General features: G+C 40.3%; 2 protein-coding genes across 6 annotated transcripts in view; one reads left to right on the forward strand and one right to left on the reverse strand.

Moving 5' to 3' along the window:
- Positions 1-20,348, forward strand: part of NSUN6 (NOP2/Sun RNA methyltransferase 6) — a 306,108-nt gene that overhangs the window by 234,086 nt on the left and 51,674 nt on the right. The gene's annotated exons all lie outside the window — the stretch shown is intronic.
- CACNB2 (calcium voltage-gated channel auxiliary subunit beta 2) overlaps positions 1-20,348 on the reverse strand; it is a 369,559-nt gene that overhangs the window by 178,111 nt on the left and 171,100 nt on the right. The window contains exon 1 of one of the 5 annotated variants that reach the window (XM_045787519.2): positions 5,343-5,779. The exons of the other annotated variants lie outside the window; for them this stretch is intronic. Within the exon in view, the coding sequence (XP_045643475.1) occupies positions 5,343-5,393 (51 nt within the window). The 5' untranslated portion in view covers positions 5,394-5,779. Of the gene's footprint in view, positions 1-5,342; positions 5,780-20,348 lie in introns of those variants that run through there. 5 annotated transcript variants of the gene reach the window in all.

Below are 20,348 nucleotides of genomic sequence, written 5' to 3' on the forward strand. Positions count from 1 at the left end.
TCCAATATCGGGCTATAATGTTCCAAAATAACCCATTTACAATTTTCCAGAATTTCCAGTTTTCTCTCACCCTCTGACTTTAGTTCTCTGAATGAGAGCTAAACTGCTCTTTTTCTAAAGCCATGCAAACTGAAGTTGGACAACTTGATATGAACTTCCGGGAAATCACCACAACAGCTCATGTGTAAACAATCTTCATGCCTATTGCTGTGTGGCCACTCATGAAGATCACCAGAGACATCCAACCTCGAACTAGGAAATCCGTCAGATTGCTACCGCTGGTCCTCATTTTATCTGAAAACGCTTTGAGTTCAATGTAGAAATCTTGAGATATGACCTGCAGAACTCAGACTGGGTTTATAATTTGCTCTACTCATTAACCCTTATTTTTATTTTATTTCCATAGAAACACCTCTTTCTAAATACCTAATTGTGAAATCATCAACAAAATGAAAGGCAACCTACTGGATAGGAAGATATTTGCAAATGCCGTATCTGATAAGGGGTTAATAACCAAAGTATTTTTTAAAATTCATACAACTCAACACTATAAAACAACCTGATTTAAAAATGGGCAGAGGACCTAAATAGACATTTTTCCAAAGTAGACATCCAGACGGACAACAGACACATGGAAAGAGGCTCAATATCACTATCATCAGGGAAATGCAAATTAAAACCACAATGAAATATCACCTCACACCTGTCAATATGGGTAGTATTAAGAAGACAAGAAATAACAAGTGTTGGCAAGGATCTAGGGAAAAGAGAACCCTTGTGCAATGTTGGTGGGAATGTAAATTGGTACATCCACCATGGAAAACAGTATGGAGGTCCTCAAAAAATTAAAAATAGAACTACCATACAATCCAGTGATTCTACTTCTGTAGTATTTATCCAAATAAAATGAAAACACTAATTGAAAAAGAGATATTCACCCCTATGTTCATGGTAGTTGTATTTACAATAGCCAAAATATGGAAGTAACCTAAGTGTCCATCAATAGATGAATGGATAAAGACGTAGTGTGTGTGTGTGTGTGTGTGTGTGTGTGTGTGTGTGTGTAAATATTTGTTTTAAAAAAAGCCAAAAAAATGAAATCTTGCCATTTGCAACAACATGGATGGACTTACAGAGTATTATGCTAAGTGAAATAAGTCAGGCGGAGGAAGACAGACACGCATGATTTCACTTATATGTGGAATCTGAAAAACAAAATAAATAAACAAACAAAACCAGAGACAGACTCATGGGTACAGACAGCAAACTGGTGGTTGCCAGAGGAGAGAGGGGTGGGGCGATGGTCAGAATAGATGAAGGGGATTAAGAGGTACAAACTTCCAGTGATAAAATAAGTAAGTCATGGAGATGTGAAGCATAGCACAGGGAATACAGTCAACAATATTGTAACAACTTTGAACGGGGACAGACGGTAACTAGACTTATTATGGTGGGCATTTCAGCGCGTATATAAATGTCAAACCACTATACTCAATACCTGAAACTAACATAAGTTGTACCTCATTGATACCGCAATTACAATTTTTTTTAGCTGATTTATTTTCAAGACCAAGAAGACCAATTCAGTAAAATACTGAAGAAATCTCACCAACTCAACTTCTGAATTGTGAAAGCCCTTGGGGATTTCAAAGGCGGGCCTGGAGAGCAGAATATGCCACCCCAAAATATGCCACTTTGGCATAGTCCTTATTTTGAATTAAAGTTACTCAAGAAACAGCTGGTGCAAGAAGGACACTCTGAACCTCCTTTGTCTCCCTGAGAGAAAACAAATCTCCCAGTGGAAGACACCGTCCCTGGACCAGGAGGGTAGAAAGCGTCCTTACCACCATGGAGGGGGAATTCAAGGCCAAAAATGTTGTATGAGCAACTTCAAGCCCAAACCCCTGCTTTGTCAATTCTTTACAAATGTATTGTTTCTTTTCTTAAAAAAGCTGCCTGCTTTGGTCATTTCTTTGAGTCTCATATTTTTATGGGTTCCCGTATGTACAAAATTAAATTTGTTTTTTTTCCCGTTCATCTGTTTCATGTCAATTTAATTATGAGACCAGCCAAAGAACCCAGAAGGGAAGAAAGGGAAAGTTCTCCTCCCTGCAGAATACACGGGCTCCCGTCAACGTCCTCTTGTTTTTCCCCTTCTCCACTGCTTTAGCAATAGAAAGGTAAAGAGAAAGAAAGAATAATAATTCAAAAATTACTAGACTTAGAATATTTAACCTCCTTCTTTTTTTTTTTTTTTTTTTTTTTGGTCTTTCAGGCTGATTGTCATTCAGGAACTCTGGTGCTTTACTGTTTGGGAGTTGAGGGCCATCGTGAGAATCTACGGAAGCTGGAAAGTGAGAATGTATACATAGACTCAAATATTTGCATATCGCTTCCGGAGGGTTTGCACTTGCCTTCTCCCGGCCCTCTGATCCCAGGTGCACAGATAGCCAATTAGGAGTCCCGCTTCACAGGACCATTATTTATTTTAATCTCTCTTTCTTCTAATATGCAAATCAAAAACAGCTCACAAATTTCCCTTGCTGACTCTCCTAGAGATCATGGTTTGGGATCTCAGAGCTACGTTCTTTCATTATTAGCCACAGTAGGAACCGTAGACAGGCAAGTGCGTTCCCTTAATAACTGTAGGTACTGTGTTAAGCAGTCTATATGCATTGTGATTTTTAAGAAAAATTCTCACAAATACCAGAAATGCAGATACTAGTATTCTTAATTTTACAATTCAGAGATGATCAAAATTTGCCAATCACACAGTTATTATTAAGGGAATGGCTTGATAGTTAAAGTCACGTCTGACTGGATCTAAACACTTGCTCTTAACCAATCAGAAAAAACTGAAATTGCAGATAACACGCTAAATAAAGAAAAAGCCTGCTCACGTCTGACAGGTCATTTTTGTTGGAAGGAAGGGAGGCAAGGACATAGAGGGAGTGCCCATCTTGATCGAAGAATTATGGCACACAGTTTCGGTCGTAAAGAATATTCAAATTCAAGAAACTTAACAATGCAACAACACCAGAATTCATAAAAACAAAAAAACAAAAACAAATGCACTTAACACGAGTCAGAGCTATTTCTTTTTTTTTTTTTTTTTTTTGCCCCTGACAGTGAAAAAGTAATTATCAATACCAAATTTTACTGGTTTATTAATTGCACCTTACCGTAAAAGAAGAATTAAACGTATGGTTTCTAAATGTGTTTGTGTGCGTTTGGGATTTGCAGTGATTTTAAAGATGTACAACTGATATAAAAGCTGAAATCATACTTGATTAGAACAAAAATAAGGGCCGTGTAGCTTATTCAGCCTAAAAAGCTATCCCATGATACATATACATACACACGTAAACGATTACATAGATATATATGGATTTTAAAATTATCTCCCTTTATTTTCTTGTCCAAATTGAAAGAACAGCTTCTGTCATTATTGGGGAGTTTTGAGAATGACTGGATGAAGGTGTAAAATGGAAAAGAACTGTGTTTACAAGGACTTATTTTAAACTTTAACCGTTAAGGCCAAAATCCATGTATTTATCAGCCGATTCAAACACCAGTATTTGTTAAAATGAGAAGTGATTAGGTCACCGGAAACAAAACTCTAGGATCGGGGGAGAGAACGTAGTTGAAAAGGATAAAATGTCCTGGGCATATCCCCTAGCATCCTTCACAGAAGTGAAATTAACTACAATAAATCATTCAACTATTCTGAAGTCGTCTTGATTGACACCCAGTTACACACCTGGGACATTTTTATGCCTGATTTCACTGCTGAAAATATTCCAAATGACCACTGGAATGTGTTGGGCCATTTGAGATACTTAGCAGTCTGGCTTCGGGCTTATACATCTCCCTAATTCATAAGGGAATTCCTTCGCAGAAACGACTGTAACAGCTATTCTGCACATGACCACATTCTTGGAAAGCAGGCAAGTTTACGGGAAAGGATGATTCCAGGTGCCCCCCAGAGCAAACAGGTACTGAATAAATTTCTAAATGAAATGCGGGGGCAGCTGAGAAGCTCAGACACTTGTGTGAAGTCTCCACTGCCCAGAAATCCTTTGGAATTAGTGTGCGTGTTGCCAGAGCCTGAAGAAATATAACTGTGGCATACCAACTTTAAGGGGGCAAACACAAGCAAGGAAAAGGGTGTGCTTAGAAAGCTGTAGATGAAATATGACAAAAGGTCATTAAAAGCACATAGATTAAGCAACTCGTCTCACAGCTTCATCTGATAGAACACAGAACAAGTGAACAAGTATTTCTCAGCAAGTATTTTTTTTTTTTTTTTCATTAGATGTACTTGGTGTGGATTGGAGCTGGAAACAGAAGAGGTACCTTGGAGAGAATTTCTAGGCAAGCTGTATTTTATTGATTTTTTTTAAAAATGTATTTTCATCTTGCACAGATCTTGGTAACCTCAGGATTTTTCTTTTTACAGGCTCTAGATTACGTTTGGGTTTTAGAACGGTGATGATTTTTTTCTTTTTAAAGATTTTATTTATTTATTTGAGTTAGAGCGAGTGAGAGCTAGTGAGAGAGAGCACGAGTTGGGTGGGAGTCAGAGGGAAAGGGAGAAGCAGACTCTCCACTGAGAGGGAGCCCGATGTGGGGCTCGATCCCAGGACCCCAGCATCATGACCTGAGCCGAAGGCAGACACTTAATTGACTGAGCCACCCAGGGGCCCCTGATTATTTTTTTCTGAAGCCTTCCCTAGAAGGGCCCCCATAATGACCTGATCTTTACCTTCAAAGATCCATTCCAAATCAAAAAGACCCAAACACCCAATCTTTGCACGATAAAGCTCTGTGCTTACGTTTTTTAAACATTAGACTCCCGTTTCTGTATTTCATGAAATTCACAAACTTTTGAAGTGACAAGCAATGAAATCTAAATTTGCAGCCATGCAGGAAGTCAAATCATCCTGATTTACATAGAAAGGCTTCTGGAGGAAAAAAAAAAAAAAAGCAGCTCAGTGGCCAGGCTGTCAGTATGATACACAAAGCAGCAAGTGACCGACCGTCCCCAGCTGGAAAAAGCATTTCCATTTTCCAGGGTCTCCCAGTCTCCCTCTCTCTCCCCCAAGCTACTAAACTGATCTCAATGACATACAGCTTAAAGAGCTACAGCGTTACTTGCTTAAAGCACCCGGAACATTTACATAATCACATTGCAAATGACATTTCTGGCAAGATAAGCAAAACTTTTAACAAGTGAAGCAACTAAACAGTGATTTAGTTTGAGCTCACTCACAATAAAGGACTTTCCTGTTTTCTTGAAACCACACCGTGCATCTGGCCTGCCTCCCTGCCCGCCTGCTTACCCCAGGAATGATGTACTTAGTCTGAGGAGACATGAGGCGTCTGTCAAGCATGCCAGCCCCGTTCCAAGTGGACCCAGCTCTCCAGAGAGCAAGAATGTGCTTCACGGGGGCAAGAACTCAATAAAAAAGCCCAAGGCAGCCAAGTCTTGCTTTGCTGACCAGCATATCAGCTGCTTTCCTTTTCCTTGCTGGCTTGAGGTGTGCGGTCTTAGCCAGCCAGTGTGACTTTCTAAAGTTCTTCAGATTATAAAGTTCTCTCTGTTCTGGAACCACTTAGGCATCGCAGACAAGCTCATCAAAGTCAATTAACAAACGCCAGTGGGAGGGTCTTTGTCTCCTTCCAATTACGTCAGCTGGCTTGCAAGAGCAAAGCCTGCAAACTTGGGAAAGCGACTAACATTTCATCAATGTCAGATGTGTGCCTTCGGGGCGACACTAGCTACAGCGGTGCTTGAGGGTACTTTCTTTACTATAGAACCGATTGCACAATGGGACAAGCTGTCAGCGTTCCAGAAAACTACTAGACTGTGAAAAAAGTCTGGAACACAAGTGAGAACATTCTTGCGCTCACGTCCGATGAAGAAATATTTCCTCCTTCGCATACAAGAAAGTGATATCTTTCTTTTGTGGTCACCTTTCACATTCTCCGAGTGCATGAAAAATGCAATTTTTTTCCCACACAGCCAAATAAATACCACTTGGATAAATTTAATTTTATTTCAACCGAAAATGTCTTTTCATCAAAAGACGACTTTTAAAAAATGGGACAATAACTGCTATACTTGGAGAACATGTTTGCAAAGCATGTAACAAAGGATTACGATCCAGAAGAGAAAAAGAGCTCCTAAAAGCCAATAAATAAAAGACCCACACTATAAAAGACTAAGGAAAAGAAAAATGAATAAATAAACCGCAGAAGAGAAAATCCTCAGTGGCCAAGACACATGAAAAATACTTGACTTCATACTAGTTCGGAATACAGATGAAAATCGTGATTTACCATTTCACACCCATTTGGGTAGAAGCATTGAAGGTATTTGAAATACCAGATCTTGGTGAGGACGTCAAGCAGGGGTTGGCACACTATGGCCTAAAGGCCGAATCTAACCAGCTACCCATTATGCATAAAATGCAAGCTAAGAATGTGCTTTACATTAAAAAATGGCTGGAAAAAAAATCAAAAGAAGACTGTATTTTGTGACACATGAAAATTAGATGAAATCCAAATGTCAGCGTCCCCAAGCAAAGGTTTACGAGAACACAGTCTTGTTCATTCATTATGTATGGCTGACGGCTGCTTTTGCGCGACCGGACCAGAGCTGGGGCGTTATGGGAGAGACCATGTAGCTTACCAACGCTTCAATACTTCTGCCCTGGTCCTTTCCAGAAAAGATCGGCCAACCCCTGATGTAGCACAAACAGACTCTCAGATGGTGTGGTGGGAGTAAAATTGGTCCAGCAAAGTTCGGGATTTTGCAAAAGGCGAAGGCAGCGACGTTGTTAACGACCATGCCCTTTGCTGGCCAACCTTTCCCTCACACAAGCACGCCGGGAGACGTAGGCACAGAATGCCTCTAGCAACACTGGGGATTTTGGTGAAAACCTGGTAACAAATTCAATGTCTATCAACAGGAAAGTAGATAAACAAGGTTTGAGACACTACAGCAAGGAGAGTAAAATGGTTTATAAGTAACTACATGGATTAAATCCCCACAAGCAAGTCAGTAGAGAAAAGCAAGCTGTAGAACCTTTAGACCTTAAGAACCCATGATGTGATTTGTATAAAGTTTGAAAATATGCAAAAATACTATATACTATCTGTAGGTGGTAAAACTATAGAAATAAATATGAAAAAGTACTAAATGCAGGAGAGTGATTACATCTGGATAGGAGCACATCTGGAAGGATTCCGGGAGGGCGGGCAACTCTATTAGTGACATTTTATTTCTTAAAGTAGGTCGTACCTCAGCCATTAGCCACTATGTTATTTTCTATGTATCTTTTGTAACTCTGAAGAATTCATCATAAATGCATTATTTATTCATAACAAAGAAATACTTTTAGGATTAAAAAAACGAGTGGAAAGAATGAGACAAAAATGCCAACTCATTATATAGACATTACAATGTTTATAGGACACCTTCATTATATAACAAAATACATATGATATAGGAGAGTAAGTAGAAGAAAGAGTAGCTTACCAATTTTTTTTTCATAATAATGACTGTTAAAAATATTTAGAGAAAAACTTGTAAGGAAACATGAATTCTATTTATAGTGGTTGCATCTGGGTAGTGGGTAGGTTTTTTTTTTTTTTCCTCTCCTTTTATAAATTTTAGTATTTTGGGGTGCCTGGGTGGCTCAGTCAGTTAAGCGTCCAAGTCTTGATTTCAGCTCAGATCATGATCTTAGGGTCCTGAGATCAAGCTCTGTGTCCGGCTCCGCACTCAGCAGGGAGTCTGCTTAAGATTCTCTCTCTCTTTCCCTCTGCCCCTCCCCTGGCTTGTGCACACACTCTCTCTCATTCTCTAAATAAATAAATAAAAATAAAAAATAAAAGCTAAAAAAATTAGTATTTTTCAAACATTTTATGATAGGTTTATATTATTTTTTTGACCCCCCAAAAGTTTTAAGTGTCTAAATGGCCAAGGATTATCTAATTTTCTAGGGAAATTAGAAATCTTTGTTTAAGTCACTACTTTGGATTAGGATATTTTATGTGTTTGTGAGGGTGGATAGTAACTTGTAGAAAACTGATAGAAATGCCAATGGATTTGGCCAGGAGAAACACATTTGTCTCATAAAAATGCTAACGATTTCCATTTTGTATAAAAGATAACCCCCCAAATGACGGTTTTATTACCAGGTACACAGCAGTAACCAGTTCTGTATCTGATTTAACAATCTTAGACCTGTATCTTCCTTTCAACGACTATAAATACTTAGCTGTCTCCCATAATCTTTTAAACTGGTTTTACCATCCTGCCCGTTTCCTCAGCGAATTAAAAAAATCTTGGACATATATTCATTGTACATTTACTCGAGATAAGCGTTTTGAAATTTTTGAAAAATCACACTTGGACACCAGTTTTCAATGTTTTTGACAATGACATAAATGATGGCTGGCTTTCTAAATCTAGCCCATATTAGCATATGATGCCACTAAAATATTCTTACAATAGAAAAATGTCAGTCACTAATGTTGATTTCAGGTAAGCAAAACAACTGGGGTTTGAAAAGGAGGAGGAGAATGGAAATTCTTTTTTTTTTTTTAAAGATTTTATTTATTTATTTGACAGAGATAGAGACAGCCAGCGAGAGAGGGAACACAAGCAGGGGGAGTGGGAGAGGAAGAAGCAGGCTCATAGCGGAGGAGCCTGATGTGGGACTCGATCCCATAACGCTGGGATCACGCCCTGAGCCAAAGGCAGGTGCTTAACTGCTGTGCCACCCAGGCGCCCCGAGAATGGAAATTCTGGAAGCCAATGTCAGTGCCTTCCCAAGCTCCTATAGATTCTTTAGTACTAATCAACAGTATGTGCCTGTTACAGGGATAGCAGTTTTTCACACACTAAATAGGATTTTTTTCTTCCTTTCAAATGGGACTGAGGCATATTTTCTTGAGGACTCCGGGAAGACAAAGAGAAACAGAGAAGAAGAGAGATCATATAATAAGAGGTACAGGTATCAGGGACAAACAGACTATTGAGAGTGTAAGCAAGGAAGGAGATAATGGAAGTACATGCAGGATTTTAGATCAGTTTACCAAGCCAGAAACCAGAAGAAATAACAAATACAAGATAATTTGGTCACTTTCCAGTGTTAAGGGAAGGCGACCTTACGTTAGGTGGGTAAGTCAATATCCACTAGTGATTTTTTTTTCAAAGATTTTATTTATTTATTGGTGGAGGAGGGGCAGAGGGGAGAGGGAGAGAGAGAATCTCAAGCAGATTCCTCGATGAATGAGGAGCCCAACACAGGGCTCAGTCCCACAACCCTGAGATCATGACCTAAGCTAAAACCAAGAGTTGGACGCTCAACCAACGGAGCCATCCAGATGCCCCGTGATCCTTTTTTTTTAAAGATTTATTTGAGAGAAAGAGAGAGTGCGAGTGGGGGAAGAGGCAGAGGGAGAGACTCTTCAAGCAGACGCCTTGTTGAGCAGAGCCCTACATGATGTAGGGCTCTACCCCAGGACCCTGAGATCACGACCTGAGCTGAAACCAAGAGTGGGATGCTTAACCGACTGAGCCACCCAGGTGACCCTCCAGTAGTGATTTTTTGGTAGTTCATACGTTTGGCAAATTTTCGAGCTAAGGGTTTGTAATTCAGAGGATGTCTAAAATACATACAGTATAGAATAAAAATATTGAAATGGAATTTTTGATTAAAAATGATTTTCTGTTTTTTCTAGGTATAAAATAATTTCCCTAGTTTTATAATGGACTTTTATGGTGAAGTACTGGAAAATTAAAAAAAAAAAAAACAGAACAAAAAGCAAATAGTAACACTTATCCTTGCCATCCCTCAGGTTCCTCATCTATGAGAAGGGGAGAAGACTTCAAAAGAGAATTGTCAGGATTACATGAAACATCTAGTACACATCTGGTCCATCAGAGATGACAAAAAACATTAGTTTTCTTTGCTATAACTGGGTGGTTCTCAGCTGGGAATGATTTTGCCTCTAAGGGACATTTAGCAATGTCGAGGGACATTTCTGATTGCCACACTGGGACGGGTGGGTGGATTACTGGCATCCAGGGGGTAGAAGCCAAGGACGCTGCTAAACGTCCTATAAGGCACAGGCCAGTCTCCCACAACAAAGAATTTTCCAGCTCAATATGTCAATAGTGCCGAGGCTGAGAAATCTGAAGGTGCCCTTTATATCAATGCCTTCAACATGAAGCACTTGAAATGAGAACCCAAGATGACAGCCTGTGAAATTCAAACCATATCCAGATCTCCTCCAGGTTGCCTCAATGTGGGATAGAGACTTGGAGAGGCAAAGGGCAGGGACAGGGGAAGCTGACCGCTGTGAATTGGGAACGTTGCAGAGGCAGCCCCTGGGAGCTCAGCCAAGTGCCTGGTGATGCTGTGATTTTTCTGCAGGAGAAGCCCATAGAGACCAGGGGCTAGCTTGGTGTCAGATTTCGGACGGAAGGACCAGAGGTTTCTGCAGTCCCTACTGGCATTAACACCACTCATCTTTTGCTTTAGCTTGCTTCCAATTCCCTCCTACCACACCCCCACCTCCCCCAAGTTGTCTTTGCTAAACTGTGAAAAAGGCTTAAAGAAATTGACATTAGAACTAGAAAACTCCCGGAGTGCTATTTTTATAACTAAAGAAGCATGCTCACCAATCTGCCAAGAGAAGGGTTCTCTTTATTGCTATATTTGTTTCAGAATTGTTATTATCTGTCTACATAAACAGAGGGCAGGGAGGACAGCTTCAATAGTACTGAGTCCTCAGTCGGAGACAACAGTCCCACTTGTTGTTTTAAACTTTAAAACAGCAGCAGACCTTTCTGGGTGGGGGAGGGGGGGGTGGCCAAAGTATAAATATGTTATGTTGCCAAGAGACCAAAAAAAAAAAAAAAAAAAAAAAAAGCGCAAAAGTTTGGAGATCACATGATTTCGAGTGGCCACTCCAGACTTCAAAGGCCAGACTGTTTATCTAACCAGCAAGGATTGTGAAAAAAAAATCTCCCTTGATCACACCCTGCTTTAGAGCTCCTGCCATCAATAGTGTTGTCCTTGATTACAAAAGGTCATGATATGTGTACAAATATGGATAATTATGGCGGGCATTAGCCAGACGGTGAATCATAATAGCAAAACAAAACTGTAACGTGTGTGTACACTCGAAACCTCATATGTGATTTTGGTAAACAACAGCCAAACACATTGTTTTTCTCAAGAAATAAAAATAGGAAACAATTCCAAATGCCATAGAAAAAACAAACAAAAAAACCGAAATGAAAACAGTCTCATCTATGACTGAATTTTCTTCCTGCCTAACTAATATTGTTGTCACTAATAAATTTATGTATTTATTTTTTTTATTTCATGCGACGACAAATTCCAACAAATGTCTACTGGTTATTGATTCAGAAGAAGATGAGAAAAAAAGAAAGCAATTTTTTCCCACATCTGTACTATTTGACCCAAACGGTTGTACTGTTCAATTTCTTTCCTCATGTGTTATTTCCATAAATAGTCTGTTATCCACCTTGGCCCTGATTCATCTAGCTGCAGATGAGGGGAGAATCTTCATTTAAATTGGAGCCACTAGAAATCTCCCCTCTTTTTATTTCAGAAAAAAATCTAGTAGTGGACAGAACTCAGCTAGCTTTTTGTCCTTCTTCCCTCCTTAAGAGCTGCTCCCCCCGCTTTAAAACATATTATGCACTTTATCATTAGTTAAGAACTTTGGCCAAACAACTTCCTTTCTGAGACAATGTACTAATTTCAACATATCACAACTGACCAACTACAAGAGCCAAAAGGGACTCTCTTCTCCACTGTTTGCTTTCCCTCATTATTGGCTAAGATTGACTTGAAAATATCCCTGAGTACTATTATTAATAGAGAGCCAAGAGTTGGGCACTTAACCGACTGAGCCACCCAGGCGCCCCCAAAGTTGTCTTTTTTATTTTTTATTTTTTAAAAGATTTATTTATTTGACATAGATAGCAAGAGAGCGCAAGCAGGGGGAACAGTAGAGGGAGAGGGAGAAGCAGGCTCCCCACTGAGCAGGGAGTCTGATGCGGGGCTCGATCCCAGGACTCTGGGATCATGACCTGAGCTGAAGGCAGATGCTTAACCATCTGAGCCGCCCAGGCACCCCCAAAGTTGTCTTTTTTAAAGCACGAATTCCTTTCGATCACTCCGCTGCTTAAAATCTACTAGTTTCTCAGCGCAGCTGAAATAAGCATGTGTGCAGGGCTGGTGAGAACTGGCTCCCGGCCACGTTTCTGACCTCATCTCCCCTCACTCTGCCCGTCGGCGCCACAGCGGAAGCCACACTGGCCTTCCTGATGTCCCCAGACTGCAGCGCATGCATTCCGGCGTCGGGGATCTGCAGCTGCTCTTCCAGCCAGCTGGAATGCTTGCCCCGGGAACACACACATGGCTGCCTCCTTCTCACATCATGCAGGTAAACTCATCTGCTCAAGGAAGCCCCGACCTCTCGGGCTAAGGTGGAACTATTCTGTCACAGGACCCTGTTTGGTTTTCTCTACAGCGTATAGCAATAGTGGAAGGTCCCCAATGTATTGACTTCTAGACATATTTGCCTTGCCATTCGAATGAGCATAGAGCATCTGGCTTGACTGCCATGCTAGCTTCAGCTTTAATGTGACCACGATGAACACGCTTAGTGCTTTTGGAGGAGTACGATCTGGTCCACCATCTAGTAAAACTGGAAAGTACATTCAATAAAGTGGAAAGGACACTAGACTCAGGGGTAGTTCCAACTCTGCTGTCATTAACTAACTGGTTAAGTGACTTGACATGCCTGAAGCCTCAGAAGATTCCAATGCAAAGAGAGGTCGTTCAACTGGTCACTCTAGAGAGAGGCTAATGACTTAGACTAGTCCTACCACTGACTGTTCTAAAATTGCTATTCCATTAAACATGCTGGAGGCAAGAGACTTTATACAAGCGTCTCAATCAGAGCTTCCAGTTATTATCTCTAGGAGATTCACAACTAATTCAGGTAAAAAAAAAAAAAAAAAAAAAAAAGTTTGAGCAAAATAACTGGCACTTGCTCAGTTAATCAAATTTTCACCTAATTCTTATTCATACTCAAGCTTGCTGACAGAGTGAGTCCTAAAAGGAGTATATCTGATATCCTGCTGCATTTGCAAGCTGTCATAAAAGATAGGCCTAAATAAAGTCTGCCAAACATTGTATTAAATAGTGAATATGATTTTTAGGACTTATTTGTCTTACCTTTGAAATTCCAGCTTTAGTCAGGTGTAACTGACATATAAAACTGTAAGATATTTCAAGCGTGCACCGCGATGGTTTGATATACATGTGTACATTGTGAAAGGATCCCTCCCATCTAGATAATTAACACATTCAACATCTCACGTGGTATCTTTGTAGTGAGTGTGGGAACACCTCGTGTTGTCACCGCGGTCATCATGTTATACTTTAGATCCTCCGAGCTTACTCATCCTATAGCTAAAAGTCTGGACTCCTTTATCATCTTTTCCCTATTTCCCCCCACCACCTAGTCCTAGCAACCATTTTCCTAAGCTACAATGAACTTCTAAGTTTTATTTATTATTATTATTTATTTATTTGGTGCAAAATGGTGGTTTATTAAAGCACGGGGACAGGACCCGGGGGCAGAAAGAGCTGCCGCACCCGGGTCTTAAGGAGTGGTGATTATATACTCAGGAGTTGGGGGAAGTAAGGAAGAGGGAGGTTTCGAAGGAACTTTCGAAGGTACTTTCTTATGCTACAGAGGACTGACCTACAAGATACCTACAAGATACCAGAAGTCTTGCCATTGTCAAGTTAAGGTTGTTTTCCCCTCTTGCAAGGTATTAACATTTAGTTAGGAGATCCCTGGAAGAATGTCACACATGTCCCACCCAGGAGTGGGGGTGGAGGAGGGTTGCAGGGTGTCAACTTTGTGCTTTGTCTTCAGCTAGCCTTCTGCTCCCTGGCCATTTCCCCTTGAACAATTTTGACCCTCAAATCTTTGAACTTCTAAGTTTTAAAAACATGAATTTATAAATTCAGTACATTAGAATAAAATTAAGTAGATAAAGAAAATAGGTTAAAAAATAGATCTAGGGGAAACAATGAATTAGGGATACAGAAAAGCCTACAGGACTGCTAAAAATCAGATCATGAGCTCAGATGGGATGGTTCTTACCATGTGATTTCATTTTACTAATTTCTCCGATGAAGTAGTGAAATGAATCGATTTTTCTATATGTAAATTTAGTGTAAATCACAAAAAGGTAAACATTTACTCCCGAATGTTTACTACAAACACAGACCCATTTTTAAAGCTTCTATCTCCCCCACACCACGATTTTTTATTATGGGATGACCCAGGAGTACCAACTCAAGAAAAGAATATATTCACAACCCCATTTTTAAAACAATGGCGACATGTTTCATCATTTGCTTTTACAAGAATAAAGACTTGAGGCCCCTGCTCTTCTTCTTTGAGGAATTTTGGAAAATATGACAAGTGGGACCCTTAGTCATGTTTTAAAATGAGATTAACAACCGCTTAGCACTTTATTTGGGGGAACCTTTTTCCTGAGCGTTTATGATCCTTTTGCGGAATACGGCTCTGCAACCACATCCACGTCCACGCGTTTATTCCTCCCTGGCCCAGAATGCGCACTCTCCACATGACCTCATCGTGCACCACGGCCGAGTGAAGAAAGGGTAAGGGAAACAGGCATAAAAATAAAATTCTCACAAGGGAAGGGCAGAGCGTGAAGAAGAGTGGGGAATACATCTGTGGATTTTCAACCCTAACTACTTCCACTGTATACATCCCTCAGGTTGGCGGTTCTCCAAGTGTGGTCTGAGGGCCCAGAGACCATTTCAGAAGATCTCTGAGGTCAAAACTATTCTCTGTGTATTAGACGAAAAACTGGAGATATCCCCCAAATAAATGTGAAGTTTTAAAACTGTCTCCTTGGGGCGCCTGGGTGGCTCAGTCGGTTAAGCGTCTGCCTTGGGCTCAGATCAGGATCCCAGGGTCCTGGGATCGAGCCCCACGTCAGGCTCCCTGCACAGCGGGAAGCCTGCTTCTCCCTCTTCTCCCCACTCATGCTCTCTGTCACTATTTGTCTCTCTTTCTCAAACATACAAAATCTTTAACAAATAATAAAAACTATAAAATTGTCTCCTTAGTCTCTATCTGATGAAATGATACACTACAAATCTCCAAGAGAGCCCTGCAGCTCGTTTCACCCTCGATAGTGAGTGATTCATGTCACTGAGTCCCAAATGTATGTCAATGTAAGTAGTCTCTTTAGGATAAATGTCTTCTATTCCACACTGATCTCTGATGGTGACATAACGTGCTGTCTGTTCCAGAGGGCTCCGTCCTTGATGACAAGCACTACGAACTGAGAAGCAGAACTCCTTAAGTGTATGTGCAGCTCGACCACATAAGTGCATCTTAAAGGGCACCTGGGTGGCTCAGTCGGTTAAGCATCTGACTTTGGCTCAGGTCATGATCCCAGGGTCCTGAGATCGAGCCCCGAGTCAGGCTCCCTGCTTTTCCCTCGGTCCCTCCTCCTGCTCGTGCTCTCACTCCAGCGTGCTCTCTCTCACTCAATAAAAAAATCTTAAAAAAAAAATAAGTGCACCTTAAGTATAAAGATACTTAAGTATAATGTGGTTAATCTATGAATTATGATGTGTACGATACATAAGTGGTTAAATCAGGTAAACACCACCACTTGCTTGAAACCAGTGGTTCTCAGCCTTGCTGCAAAATGGAACCTCTGGGGAGCTCTAAGTTCTACTGATGCCTGAATCCTACCCCCCGAGAGTCTGACTTAATTGGTCTGGGATGCCGCTTGGGCATGTGGAGCTTTAAAAGCTCCCCAGGTGATTCTAATGTGCAGTGAAGATAGAGAACTATCGCGTTAGCGCCATTCAATGCTCCTCTTTTCTCTGCAGGTTTCATCATTGTTCCCTGTTCAGTCTTTGAGCCTTGAATTCTTGTAGCTCTTGAATTCATACCCTGAAACCGAGCCCTTGACGTTGCCATGATACACCCTGTCTCCCGGTGTCTTGCATCCTTCCAGAGAACTGTGGGCAGAGTCTGACCACTCCACAGGCAGCTCTTTTTCATATCCAGTCCTGACTTTCTATGTGCTTCCAGCATTTGGCACTTCTGTCCTGTCCTCAATTAGCATTCTGCCTTCAGTCAGGCCTTTGACACAAGTTCCCTTTGCCCCAAAGTCTAAAAGCAGCTCTGTTGGTCCCCACTCAGTCCCCGCCTCAGAAGCCCTAGCGTGCTGAACCCTGCCCATTCATGACTGGAAGTTAGTCAGATACAGTCTTAAACTTCTGCCCTTAGCAGAGCACAGGCATGAATGTGGTCATTAAAAACACTGCTCATGCAATTTAGTATTTCCAGATGTGCATTTTTCCACAAGATAGCGTTTAAGTACATCTGATATTTTTGGAGGCTGAAGAAATGAATCAAAGAGAATTATGTTGTTTTTTATTATGAATGTGTAATGAATACACTTACAAAAAATATGTTCTTCATATAATAGGCATGTTCTTTTGTGGTCACTTGTCTTGGACTCTGAAATCCACAGGTGCTTTGGAAGAACATAAGAACATATTTCAAGGCTTTATCCAAAACAAAATGAACAAATCACGAATATTCTAGAATATTGTTTTTTAATATCATGGCAGTTGGACTTATTAATCTTCAAGGAAGGGTTGTCCAAGGAAATGCTTTGAGAAATCATTACTTTTTACTTGCTGAATTAATGTGAAGCATTAATAAAAATTTGCAGCCTATCCCATGGTTAGAGGTGTCAACTGCCATATTCCAAGGGAAAGTGAGGATATCTTAAAGCAGAGCTTCCTCCAAGTGAGCTGTGCTTATTAAGATCAAATGGGAATCTTATTTATTTTCAATTCTTAATCTAATGCAGTCAGAGGGCCGAGCAGTACTTAAAATCTGAGGAAGGAGGAATTGCCATGTTCCCCCATCTGCTCCTTTTACCTGGACTAAATCTTCGCTCTTGGCTTTTCTTGCATCAACTACCAAGAAAGAGCATAGTTGGGTCAACATCCAATGGCACTTTGGATAACCAAGACACAACAGAGTTACCTTGGAACATGATTTTGAATTCAGAGCTCTGTTTATTCTGGGGAAGGGCTTTACATGACTCATTACTTATTTTAGATTTCCACATTTAACTCAAGGTGGCTATGATGAGAAGACCATATTTCATCCGTTCCTAAACTAACCATCCGATCCATGTCTTCTTTTCTCTACTGATTTTTTTTTCCTTTCCACTTCGGTATACTAGCTCAGGTTAATCATAGTTGCTCCTATCTTCTGTTACTCATTTATTTTAAAAATAGAAGGCAGAGGAGACTAGCACAGGAGTTAGGATGGTAGGAATCAGCATCCCAAAGAACCAGACTGGGGTCTTGACTCTTTTGCTTAATAGCTGTGTGATCTTGGGCATGGGACTTTCCTCCACAGGCCCCAGTTTTTGCAATTAACGGTGCAGACACTCTAGACTAGCCACATAATTTGTAGGGTGCAGTGCAAGATGGAAATGTGGTCCCCTTTGCCCAAAATTATTAAGAATTTCAAGATGGCGCTGGCAGAGCATTAACCCAAAGTTAGGGTCCTTCTAAGCACAGGTCACTATATCACCGCGGCATGTCCCAGGTCATCATGCCTGGAAAGACCGACTGTACATCTTTCACGAGGCTAGTGTGAGGAACACATGAGACAGCGTACATAAAATGCTAAGCCCGGTGTCTGGCACACAGAAGTTTCCAATAAATACAAATTATTTTTAAAGTATTATTTCCATTGCTCTGAATTCTACATTACCCACTTCCCAACTGGTTTATTTATTTCTCCTTGAGTATTTCTGTATCACTCCCATCCGTTCATTATCTGTGACGGCAATGATAGCAAAATTTCTGCTGTGGGATGGCCCCCCACCTTGGACTCCCCGGGCTGACTTCCACCCACATTTTAAGACCCAATTCAAGTTTTTCTTCCTTTTAGAGGCTTCCCCTCATCAGGGGGCTGGGCTCCCTTCATTGTCCATTCATTGCACATTCCTCTGCCATAGCACCAATAACTTTGTATCTGCGAAGAGTTCCCTAACATCCCCTCTTCCCTTAAGTCTGTAGCACTTCATGAGCAAAAATTGTGTGTACTGGTCTTAGTATCACTGTGGTCTCACACACTGATGGTGCCTAGTACTTGGTGCATGAATAAATGAATGACCTATTAATTCTCCATAAGCTAGAGTATTAGCCAAGATTCACTTGCCTCCTTTGCCATTACCTTCACTCATATGCTCAATGAGATGCTTAAAATAGGATTTTTCTATCTTTGTGTACAGTATATTGCATACTCCTTACATCATACCATTGTGCGTAATGTTATATCTGTTGTCTATCAGCCAGGCTATAAATGCCTACAAATGACTTTAAGATAGAGAAAACTAGTTTATATTGTTTCATTTTGATACGTTTAAAGAACTGTAATCATATTGTAAGTCCTTAAAACATGCCTGAGAGAAACTCACTACTATTATTTCTGGATAGGAAAATAAAAGGGTAGGAAAATCTATTAGCAACATGCAGCTAGGAAGCCTTCTGCTTCTTAGTTCAATGTAGTTACTGGATGCGATTCTTTCATTAGGACATTCCAAGTAAGTGAGTTTTCTGGTATTGAAACTCATTCCTTTACATGTGCAAAAAGAACACGCTTAGGTGCATTCTGATATAAAAAATCTCCAATTCCATGTATTCTTTCATTAGCTGTATGGAATCCAAGCACACCTTTTCTTGATGATTCAGGTTCATAGTTACTGCACCACAATTCTATTAGTCCTCAAAAACTAGAACCAGCCCAGATGTTCATCAACAGTAGAGTGGACACATAAATTATGATCTATTCTCCAATGGAGTCTACGAACAAATACCACAGAACAATCTTAGAAACATAATACTGAGTGGGGGGAGAGAAGCAAGCCTCCAAAGCATATGTACAAAGAGTAGTAGGGTTTCATAATGCAAAATTGGGCAAAACAACTCATAGAGCTTAGGGAGACGTACAGGAGTAAGAAAGATAAAATGATAAAGAAAACCAAGGAGTTTATCACCATAAAAGTCAGGAAGGCAGGACAGTGGTTACCTCTAGGCAGGGGGGTGTGTAGAAAGGATGAGGAGGCAGAGGGATGTTTCTGGGGGCTGTTGGGAAATGTTCTGCTTTGTAGATATTTTTTTGCAGGGGTTATATGAGAGTTTGCTTGCTGTCATTTGCTTATAGATAAGATGGTGGTTTTGATTGCAATTTTTTATATGCATTTGGTTTCTAAAAATCTTTTTAGGATTTCAGGCAATTATGGGCAGAAAGTACAATTTTATATTTAATGCATTTATGACCGCTGTGCATATAAAAACATTAAAATTCTATTAATCCAAAATGACTTAGCAAGCTCTGATCTCTAATGCAAAAAGAAGACGTTTTCGAATTTATTTCTTTAATGTCCCTTTGGCAATTTGTCATCTACTTTGGGCTTTAGGCTCACAAATACAGTTATTGTTTCTTTCACATTCATTCATTTTAAAATGAGAAATTGATATAACATAAAATACTATTCCATTTTTTCTTTTTCTTTTTTTTTTTTGTTTTCTTTTGTTTTGCTTTTAGAGAGAGAGAGAGAGAGAGAGAGAGAGAGAAAGTGCTCATGTGCACAAAAGGGAGGAGGAAGGATGGAGGGAGACTCAGGGGAGAGAGAGTTTTAGGCAGGCTCCACGCTCAGCCCAGTGCAGAGCCAAAGCAGGGCTCAATCTCAAAACCCTGAGATCATGACCTGAGTCGAAATCAAAAGTTGAATGCTTAACTCACTGAGCCACCCAGGCAACCCACTCCATTTTCTTTAGAAGAAATGAAATCATGTAGTTGGAGATATTTCATAGCCCTCAAATCACTATTTCTAATCTGCTGATTTCATCTCATCCAAGATCATTTTATAAAATTACAGAAATGTAGGATATTTCCATTGGACAAAGAAATTGTTACATATATTTACAAGTAAAACAAATAACAAAATACTGATTGAGTCAGTGAACAGCAAAGATCTTTAATAATCAACAAATACTAACCACAAAATACCTACTCACTGCCTGCTTATTTCTAAGTCACGAGGTTTTATCCCTGAAAGATGAGTCACATTCTTTCTGGGTGTCCTTTAGCTCATGTTAATGATTCCTGCCATTAGCTACGCTCTC

The sequence above is a fragment of the Ursus americanus genome, chromosome 31 (assembly GCF_024610735.1).
Source record: "Ursus americanus isolate L20-20 chromosome 31, mUrsAme1.1.p, whole genome shotgun sequence".
Classification (NCBI taxonomy): Eukaryota; Metazoa; Chordata; class Mammalia; order Carnivora; family Ursidae; genus Ursus; species Ursus americanus.